Here is a 10,590-nt window from a genome sequence, read left to right as displayed (position 1 = left end):
CCCTTCTAGAATCATCTGTGAGGGCTCCTAGGTGGGCAGTCAACTGTGGCTTAAACACCCTCAGGAGCTGGTGGCCGAGGGCCGCCTGGCGGCCCATTCTCCTGGCTGTCTGGTGCAGTAGCCACCTGAGACGTGGCTTGCCCATCAGGAGAGCTGTAAGTGTGACATGTGTTCCAGATTTCAAGGACTTAATAGAAAAAAAAGTAAATATTCATCAGTTTCTTTATATTGATTACACATTGAAAATTATACTTTTGACAGGTTAACTCAAATATATTAAAATGAATTTCACTTGATATATGTCTTTTAATGCGGCTAGAAAATTTTAAATTGCACACGTCGCTGGCGTCCTGTCCTGGACAGCGCCTGGTTAGTTGTGTGTGCGTTGGGCTGAAGTCTGCCTGCTGGTTGCAGGGGGCTGCTTTTTACTCCAGGATTTGGTTCAAAGTGAAGGCATTTGTGAAAATAGCTGATCGTCAAAATCTCCTTTGAGAATTCCTTGAATCGCCCAATAAAGTGTGGCATACGAGGTGGGTTTAATAACTGGGCCCAGGATGTGTTTGCATGTAAATGCCTGGTGTTCACGGTGGTGCTCAGGATGTAACAAGAGCGTGCGGCTGAGCGGGGTGCCCTGGGGTGCTCTGCAGTGCTGGAGCGGGGCCCTTGTCCTCCCTCCGGGCCTGAGTGTAGTTCGCGTAAATTATGGCTTCTGTCTTACACCCAATGGTCCTTGCTCTAAGGCCGCTCAAAACGAGTTTGCTCCTCCGTCCTCACGAAGACAGGCGTCTTGGCTTAGGCCTTCACTCACCTGGTCCCTAGTGTGGTCTGGAGCCTTGGGTCAGGAAGGAGGGCTTTTGGGTCTGACACCAGAGCTGGTCTGCAAGGTCCCTCAGTCCCCTAACCTCTGTGAGCAGAGGAGGCAGTGGCCTCAGTTCTCCGGAAGCTGGCCTCCTCCTCTGGGCAGCTATATGTCTGCAGGACTCAGGAATCGGGCCCGATTCACCCGTGCATCCTCCTGGCTGCACACCTGGGCTGGGTGCACAGCGGCCACGCAGGACCCTTGGCTCGGGCCGTGTCGTTTTGGGAGCTCGCACCCTGACGCTTGCCCTCGGGGTCTCTGCAGAGCAAACTTGGTGGACCTCCAGAAGAAGCTAGAAGAGCTAGAGCTTGACGAGCAGCAGAAGAAGCGGCTGGAAGCCTTCCTCACCCAGAAGGCCAAGGTCGGGGAGCTCAAGGACGATGACTTCGAAAGGATCTCGGAGCTGGGAGCCGGGAACGGCGGAGTGGTCACCAAGGTCCAGCACAGACCTTCGGGTCTCATCATGGCAAGAAAGGTGAGAGGCGGCAGGGCGGGCGGCCTGTCCGTGTGCTCTGCGGGCGGCGGGCGGCGGGCGGTGCAGGCAGGGTTCCCTGGAAACGCGAGGTGAGTTTGATGGGTGCTGGTTCTTGGTCCTGAGAAAGAGCCTGGCTTCTAGTTAGAGCACGGCCGTGCCGACTTGCCTCACACAGCTCTTCCATCACAGACTTCTGCCTTTGGGGACGGCTTAAATTCAGATTCCCAGCAAGCGAGTGGAGCTTTCTGGAAGAAAGGGCGTCAGTCCCCTTGGAGCCGATCACCCTGATTTCACAACCAGGACAGGGCATTACAGACCGAGACAGGGCCTCTGCTAAGGAGGTCACATTGGGGACCCCTGGGCCGGGGGTGAGCAAACCATCTGCATTAGCCAGAGTTCTCCAGAGAAGCAGAAACGTGGGGGCGGGGGTGTGTAGAGGTGTCTGAAGGAATTGGCCCGTGCCATCACGGCAGGTCTGACATTTGCAGGGCGGTGGGCAGGCTGGAGCCCCGGGGAGAGCCGTGGGGAGAGCCGGTGCGGCAGCTGGGGTCCCAAGGCCGTGTGGAGGCGGGGCTCCCTCTCCGGGGCCTCAGCCTTTCCCCTTAGGGCCTTCAACTCACAGAGCACTGTCTTTTCTCATTCAGACAATTTCCATGTTAAATCACATCTACAAAATATCCTGACGGTGACGTCTAGACTGGTGTTTGGGCACCGGCTGTGGCCTAGCCAGGTCAGCCATCTTCGACATTCCATGCCCAGCCTGGCTCTGGGAAGGCTGAGCGTCCCTCGTCTGGGCTCTGTCCCGTGCAGCCTCCTGCTAACCTTGTGGGAGTGACCCCTAGGAGGTGTAAGGAGCGGAGAAGAGAAGGATGCGACCATCTGGGACAGTGGCTCCTAAACACATAATCGGGCGGGTGGGGGACTTCGTGTTGACAGATCGTTTAGCTCACATAGTCGTGTTCTTTCAGGCATGGAAAGCTGCCTCTTCCTGGAAGCCCACCATCCTGTTGTTCCCCAATTGTATTCTTGGAAGCCCAACCACCTTGGGCCGGGCGAGTTGGTGCAGGTCCCGCCTTTCCTGGGACCAACATGCTTGCTTCCCGTTGGGGTTTGGCTGTGTGGCCGTTTCTCCTGCCCACCTTCCTGAAGCCTACCTCTGTCCCTTCCGCAGGCCGCTTTTAAAAACCAGAGCAGGCCTGGAGTCTCTGGTCCGCTGTCGCCCGAAGCTCGTGGAACGGAAAGGCAGATGTGAGGTTGAGACAGTGACCAGGGGCTTGAAGATAGTACTGGGCAGAGTTTGTGTCAGGGACCCAGGGTTCTCTCGGGCCACCCAAGGACTTCCGGTGGCACCTGTGAGAACGTGAATCCGGGAGTTCGCTCACAGCTTTAGGATGTGAAGTGGGACTTAGGAATTTAAAACGGGGGACAGTCTACGGCCATGCCACCCTGAACGTGCCTGATCCTGTCTGATCTTGGAAGCTAAGCAGGGTCGGGCCTGGTTAGTACTTGGATGGGAAGCCACTTAGAAAGACCAGGTGCTGTTGGCGTAAATAAATGAATGAATTAATAACAATAATAATAAAACGGGAGACAGACAGTTCCATAGTTAGCGGTGCTGCTGTGCGAAGCATTTCCTGATATGGCCCTTCAGTCGTAGAAGATGTCACTGTCGGGGGAAGCTGGGCGAGGGGTACACCGTATTCTTTGCTTTTTTGCAACTTCCTTGTGCTTCTGTAATTCTTTCAAAATGTAAGGTTTTTATTAAAAAAGAAGTTCCAGAAAATGGGCGTGTAGATCGTAACGTCCTCCCAGAAGGGCATGGGCGCCCATGGGCAGGTGGCGAGTACGCTGAAGGAGAAGGCTCCCTGCCTGGGTGTCGTGTTGTCTGCCACTGTGACTTCCTGGACTGGTCTGTGGGGATCAAGGGCTCCTTAAGCCACCCGGAATGCCAGTCCACCCGGGTGGCCCATTGTCTTTATTCAGCCAAGGGCACAGATGTGGGTGTTGACCAGACAAAGCAGTTTTAAGAAACAGTGGCCTGAGTCCTCCTTCTACACCCCGGGTGGCATTCCAGATTCCCTGGGGACCCCGTAGGACTCTTGCACCTTCGAGTGTATAAGACCGTCCGTCCCCGCAGGTGTGAGGGTGAGGGCTGGCATTTGTCTGGTCCCTGTGGTCGGCTGGCAGAGGCTCATCCTACCCAGCAGGACATGCTGGGGGGGGCCACAAGACCAGTTCACGAGGCCCGAGGAAACCAAACATCTCGATTTGCGTGCTCGTGCATGTTCGTAAGCATGTTCTTGACTCAGCATGGCTCTCCGACGACCCCCGCACCCTTCTGAGGCCCTTGGAACCAAACATCTGTGTGAGTCGGGCCAGGGAGACCTGCAGAGAACTTAGCGTGTGTGTGACGCACGCGAGGCATCCTCGACCCCCTGTGCCCTGCCTCTCTGGAGGTCGTGTGGCCCGCCCAAGGCCACATAGTGATACTAGCTGCCATCTTTCAAGGGCCCCGAGTCAAGGCCAGCTCTAAGACTTTGACACGTATTCTCATTTACATAGAGTGACAGCTCCATTTTGCAGATGAGGAAACTGAGGCTGTGTTAAGTCTTGTCTGGACAGGTTTGTGGTTGACCCTGACCCGGTGGAAGCTGCCAGGGCTTTGTCTCCAGAAGCCATGTCCCTCTTTCCCTAGCTTGTACCCCACCCTGTTGCTAGCTCAGACTCCCCGTCCTGCAGCAGGAACTGCCTTCAGCTCGTCGACAGGCTTGGCATTTGGATCGAAATCCCGGGGCCACCCCGACTTGATCAGCCGTCGGAGCTCGCGCCTCTGAGTGGCACCGTGAAATCGCGTAGGTCCTGGCGCTCTGTGAGCCCAGCCCCAACCCCGACCTGACCAGCTGTGTGCCCCTGGGGCCAGCAGTTCACGTCTCGGAGCCTGAACTTGCTCCTCAGTGCAATGGGGCAGCTGCCCCGTCCCCCCATGGTCGTCAACAGGATTGTCACCAGAGTCGATTGTGAGCATACATGCTCAGAAACGCGCCCTCCACAGCCTCCGTGCTGGCTCCTGGTCCGTCCGGAAGGCTCGCTTTACACGCCCCACATGTAGCGGACCCGCTAGGCCGAGGTCGTGCAGCAGCTGCCCCTGCGTCCTTTCTGCCACACCTTCCCTCGCAGCCTGTGACCTCCCGGGACCTCGCTCCCCATGCGCCCGACTCTGGCCTCCAGGGCCCCTGGGATTGCATCCAGTTCTGCCCGGCTGTGTCTACCCTTCCTCTCCTCTCGTGCCTGGTGGACTCTCGCTCCCCTGCCCCTCCCTCTGAGGCTCCTCTCAGGTTCTCGGTCAAGGGCTGCTCCCGGTCAGACCCGGCTACTGAGCCTTTGAGTGCAGTCTGAACTGAGGCGTGCCGTGTGCACAAAGAATCACGCACCAGATTTCAATGAGAAAGGTCTCGTGAACGTTTCTACATTGATCACATGTCGAGTGGTAGGTCTTTGATGTGTTACTTTAAGTTAAACAGAATATGTGAAAAATTCACCTCACCTGCTTATTTTTACTTTATTAGTGAGGCACTGAATGGTGGTTCATGGTGAGACAGTGCTGGACAGCACTGGTCTCCGTCACCCGCCTGAGGAGAGCACATGCTGGGGTTCTGGCGTGGTCACCACCCTGGGGTGGTTATGGAGGGTGCGCAGTGTCCCGGGGACATGGCTGGGGCTCGGCTCTGAAGGTTGGGCTGAGCGGAGAAGTGAATTCCTAAGGGGCCTTAAGGGCTGGAGGGCCCCGGCCAAGGAGGCACACAGTGCTCAAGGTCACAGGGGTCGTCGGCATGGGCCTGAGCAGGTGGTGTGCTTCACTCATACCCTGTGCCCCACCATCCTTCAAGGCTGGCCCCATTGCCACCTGAGCCCCACGCTTCCCCCTCGGCTCACCTGCGCTGTCTCGGGCGGTTTCTCCTGCTCGCCTCCCCTCCTGATGGCACATGTCCTCCGAGCAGGCTCATGTTTGTCATCTTTCTCCCCTTCGCCGGCCCCGGGTGTGAGCGACTGCGAAATGTCTGTTGAGTTGATGGCAGTCATTTTCAGGTACTTGTGATCTGGCTCTGCCTCTCCGACAAAGAGGTAGAAATCGCATCTTTTTCTTGTCTTGTACTGATGGCCAGAGCACCTGGGATTCCAAGTAGCCAGCACATGGACCCACGACCTCCACTCTTTCTCACTGGGCAGCAGGTCTTTGCTGGCTTAGGGTTTGTAGCTGGGCATCCCTCGGCGTTTCGTCAGCTGTCTTTTCTCATGCGTCCAGACGGTCCTTTGGTTTCTCACCCGTTGAAATGTTGTGATGAATTTGGTGACAGTCCCAGCTGCTGACTTGAACTCAAAGGGAAGGGCAGCTAGGATCCTCGGGTGGTGGCCAGAGGCTCTCTCCTGCCTTGTCCCTAGCCCGGTGGTGGGAAGGGCTCCAGAGGAACCCCACCCTGACTGGGGTGGGCAGAGCTGCAGTAATGGACCCTTCTGCCAGGCCGTTCCCTGGCGGAGTCCTGGGAAAGTATGAAGCCGTGGGAAGAAAGCGCTCTTAACAGAGCTCCCCGGTAGCCAAGTGAAAAGTGCTTGCTGCATCGATGGGCTTTTGCCAGTTTATTAAGATGGGATTCACATACCGGACAACTCACCCACGGGGCCTTCTACAGCGAGCATGTAACTCAGTGGATTTTACGTGTTCACAGCGCTGTGCGTCCACAACCACCGTCAGGTTTAGAGCATTCCTGTCACCCCAAAAAGACACCTTGACGGCCATGAGTCCACTCTGTCTGGACCTGCCTGTTCTGGACATTCATGTAGATGGACTCACACACCGTGTGGCTTCTGCGTCTGGCTTCTGTCACTGAGTGTCGTGTGTTCGGGGTCCATCCACACAGCGAGTGTCAGCGCCTCCCCCTTCCTCATAGCTGAGTGAAATTCCAGCGTGTGGACGGGCCACGTTGTGTTTGTCCATTGAGCAGTTGATAGACACTTGGGTCGCGTTCATGTATTGGTAGTTGTGAATCATGCTGTCGTGAACATGCGTGTACAAGTGTGAGCATGGACGTGTGTTTTCATTCTAGGGAGACAGGTACTTAGGGGCGGATTGCTGGCTGGTCTTGAACGCCAGCAATCCGCCCCTAAGTACCTGTCTCCCTAGAATGAAAACACACGTCCATGAGCACCTCAAGGGCCGAGGGCCAAAGCCCCATGCTTTCCGGCACGCTTGGTGGCCTGCTCTTGAACCCATTCCCCGCTCCCTTGCAGCTGATTCACCTGGAGATCAAGCCAGCCATCCGGAACCAGATCATCCGCGAGCTGCAGGTGCTGCATGAGTGCAACTCGCCGTACATCGTGGGCTTCTACGGGGCCTTCTACAGCGATGGGGAGATCAGCATCTGCATGGAGCACATGGTGAGTGAGACGGGCCCAGGATCCAGGCCAGCTTCCCCAGAGCTAGCCAGGCTGCGACCAGGGAGACGGGACAGGACAGAGGGTTCACGTAGACCGAGAGGAGGGCTGGCGAAAAGGCGGTTCTCCTGCCTGTGGCCCTCGGTCCCCTCCTCAGAGGCACCTGCTCCCAGGGGATCCTCCAGGAAGTAGCCGATACCCCTGCAAGCCCGTGTGTGTAGGTTCCTTTGTATTGAAGCCCTGGACGCCCTCCTGCTAGCTTCGCTGTGGGCATGAGGTGGAAATCATCTTCTGCCACCACAGAGGGAGCCGGCCGCACCGTGCCCACCGCCGAGCGTCCCGGCAGCCACGTGACCTGTGAGGCAGTCCGTCCCGTTCTGTTGGTGGGGGACACTAGACTGTTTCTGATCCCTGCTTGTTTTGAACAATGCCGCCTGGAGTGTCCTCGCTCAGAAGCAACATCCCTGAGGGCTGAAGTGCTGCCGGTGGCATCGCAGGGCCCGTGGGTACCCGCGATGGAACATGTGATCCATGTTCCCAAGGCGCCCTCTGAAGGGACTGCAGTGGTCTGAGCTGCTGAGCTGCAAGCGGGAGCCAGGGCTGCACCCCACTCAGAGCTGTGGAATCAGAAGCTCTGGGGTGGAGAACAGGCATCCGTCTCTTTTTTAAAACACTGCGGTGGAGTCTGCTGTGCCCCTTGGTTAAGAAACTCTGGTCTTGAAGCTCAGAAATGGGTGGGATCAGGTATCAAGAAAGCAGAAGTGGTCAGAGCCGAAGGCCCTGGGAGGAAGCGCCACCGACCCTCCCTGGAGCCCAGTCGGTCAGGTACAGGGCTGCCTGGTACCCAGCCCTATGGGACAGCGGGACCCTTGCAAAACCAGGATGCAACGTGCCTGTAGGCACCAAGGCTTCGGTTACGCCTTGCAACGTGCCGTCCTCCTGACGGTTTTGTAACGAAGGCAGGAAATGAATTTGAGCAAGTGCAAGGAATGCATCGTGAGCAGACTGCATGGGGTGACAGCTCAGAGGGCGTGCCCGAGAAGTGCTCCCTGCCCTACTGTGCTTGCACCTACCCAGCGCCCTGCAGGAGCCCAGCTCCTCACCTGGAAGAGGGCGGTAGCTGCCTGCTCACCGGGCGAGGTCACAGTGCAGACAAGAATCAGCAGGTTGGAGGACATAAGTCACCTGTGGTCTGAAGGGTGCCTGCTCTGCACTGCAGCCCCTCCTTCCTGCTGAAGCTCCTCCCACCTCCTGCAGCCCCTCCCTTCTCTACTGCAGCCCCTCCCACCGACTGCAGCCCCTCCTTCCTACATTCCCTGCTTTCCACTGATAATGCTTGCGCGTCACAGAACTCAGGCCACTGATTTTAAAGTTTGAGCTGAGCCACATGGCGGGGCGGCGGTGAGGAAGGCATGAGGAGAACAAAATGACATTAAAGCAACAAAAGGGCCTCCACGGTCACCACTCCTTAGGGCATTGTCACGCGGAATAATCTCCAGAAGTGGCCTCACGTGCATAGGTTTTCCTGACGTGGGACCTTTCTGCTTTGTTCACGTGCCGTGCTGCCGAGTGCCCCGCGTGGCGGTGGAGCCAGCAGCCTGGATTCGGGCCTCACTGCCAAACTCTGGACAAGATCCTCTTTCTGCCGTCACGAGGAGGGGGGTGGCAGGGCCCGGGACACGCAGGACGTTGAGTGAACATCACTGTTGTCACCAGGGCCGTTGCCCCCGTTTCTCTGGCATCTTCATTTCTCTGTTTTCACCTTCGTGACGCCCCCGCCTGGTCCACACCCCGCCTGTGGAACTGTTCGCGGGTGGAGGCTGAGGTTTCCTCTCTGCGCAGGACCGTGTGCAAATCTGCTTGTTTCCCCCTGGGGAGGTTCCAGCTCCAGCTTTCAAGAAAAGACCCCCCTAATCGATAAAAAAAGATCAGATTTAGCGTGGAAGGTTGAACCTCACCTGGCCAGTGCGTGTAGCATCCAGGGCTTAGGGACAGCGGGGCTGGCAACTTCCCAGTGGCCTAAGCCTGTCACGGGGAAACCTTGGGCAGGGACCCAGCAGACAGACAGTGGCTGTCTCAGGGTGGCAGTGGCTGGGAAGCCGTCTGCTGACCGCTCAAGTACCTCCTGGTGAGTCTCCAGTTAGATCCACTGGAGGCAGCACTCCCTCTGTGAGCGTGACAAATCCGACCTGTCCGTCAGTGCAGGACACAGAGCAGGACAGAGAAGTAGTGACCCTGGGCCGCTCCGAGTGGGAAGTGGAAGCAGCCTGTGTGGACCGAACGAGACAGCCCCCAGGGAGGAAAACAGACATGACACGAGCCCATTTACATGTGTTTTTAAAACTGCACGTTCTTCTATGCGAACGCAAACAGGCGGAAGTATCTGAGAGCATAAGCCACACCTCGGGGGCGGCAAGGAAATTGCCAGAGATCGGAGTATTGTTTACCCGCATTCGAGTTTTCATAGGATGCATGTACTCGCGTACTGTCTGCTCGGTGGTACACAGACGCACGTGACAAAATGGAAGTCTTGTCACGCGTGACCAGAGACTTGGGTCAGAAAGGCCTGGTTGTGGTGTCCACACCACGTGCTGCACGTGCGACTTACACGAGCGACTTTCCCTCTTAGCTGTAGACCGGGGGTACCCCCCAGGCCACTGGACATGTCTTGGGACATTGGCACGACTAGGGAGATGCTGGCAGAGGCCAGGGGTGCTGCCCAGCACCCCACCTCACCCAGGACTGGGGTGGCCCCACAGCGAATGCTGGCCCCCGTGTCCACAGTGCCGAGGGGTGGCCCTGCCATGGAGAGACCATAGTGTCTGCATCACAGAGTGTTTCGAGGTAACTCGCAACTCGATGAAAGGTTCAGAACGAAAGAATTAGCTTTAGGGAGCAGGGAATACAGTTAAAATTTTTTTTTAAATTATTTTAAGATTGATAAAAGAGACAAATAGACAAATAGAAGGCATTCCCATCTCATCCTGCAGACAGAGCGGGGCGGGCAGGGTCCCCTGCCAGACCAGGCTCACCTGACGCCTGGTCCCCAGCTTCCTCCCTGGCCACACCACCCTCTCTGCCTGTGCTCTGCACTGTCTCTAACTGGCCACCACGCACGGGTTCCGGGGTTTCCGCGTGCATTGGGTTTTCTAGAACTCCCCACGTGGCCTTTCTCACTGAGCATGGCGGGGCAGAGTGCCAGGAGGGGAGACCTGGACCTCCTGCAGGGTGCTTCCCACCCCTGCCCCCGGCGCAGCAGACGGCGTCTCACAGAGGCCATGCCACAGGACCTGCGGAGCGCGGTGTCCAGATTCCAGCCCCGCTGCACCCTCAGCCTTTGGTCCGCTTTCCTTTCTGGACTGCAGAGACCAGGACCAGCTCTGGCCCTTGGTCAGAACCAGCTGTGTCCACCTCACATCCGAGGGGCCGGCAGGTGTGTCCTCAGTGCCCGCCTAGAGCCGGCCACAACCTGGGCTTTGGTCTCCAGGTTCGTTGCCAGGCAACCTTACGCAAGACACTTCGTTTCTGTCTTTTCTTCATTGTCAGGTCGATTTGGGGCCATACCCAGAGTGGGGGGCGGGGTTGACTGTGCCCTGTGTCAGGTTCTTTGCAGGATGCTCTGCGCACAGTGATGGAGAGTGTGGGACAGGCCTGAGGGGAAGGGCAGGCTGGCTGTCATCAAGCCCCGTGTCCTCTGTGCCCCTTGGGAAGCCGGTCTCTCCATGACAAGGCTGGGGGCCTTGGGCTTAGGTGGTGACTTGGCTGCCTGCCTCCTGCGCCGGGGACATAACAGGAGTCACATCTGCTCCGGGTGCCCGTCGTGCTT

At 57.4% G+C, this 10,590-nt stretch overlaps 1 protein-coding gene and 1 pseudogene across 1 annotated transcript in view; both read left to right on the top strand.

Moving 5' to 3' along the window:
• The first annotated feature begins 953 nt into the window (after nucleotides 1–953).
• MAP2K2 (mitogen-activated protein kinase kinase 2) overlaps nucleotides 954–10,590 on the top strand; it is an 18,574-nt gene continuing 8,937 nt past the window's right edge. The window contains exons 1-2 of the mRNA XM_011381926.2: nucleotides 954–1,334; nucleotides 6,621–6,955. Coding sequence (XP_011380228.1) covers nucleotides 969–1,334; nucleotides 6,621–6,955 — 701 coding nt within the window. The 5' untranslated portion in view covers nucleotides 954–968. The remainder of the gene's footprint in view (nucleotides 1,335–6,620; nucleotides 6,956–10,590) is intronic.
• LOC111732430 lies at nucleotides 2,763–2,881 on the top strand (annotated as a pseudogene).

This window comes from Pteropus vampyrus, unplaced genomic scaffold (genome assembly GCF_000151845.1).
Source record: "Pteropus vampyrus isolate Shadow unplaced genomic scaffold, Pvam_2.0 Scaffold459, whole genome shotgun sequence".
NCBI classification, from domain to species: domain Eukaryota; kingdom Metazoa; phylum Chordata; class Mammalia; order Chiroptera; family Pteropodidae; genus Pteropus; species Pteropus vampyrus.
The sequence above is the reverse complement of the archived record's forward strand: the minus strand, read 5'-3'. Positions and strand labels throughout refer to the sequence as shown.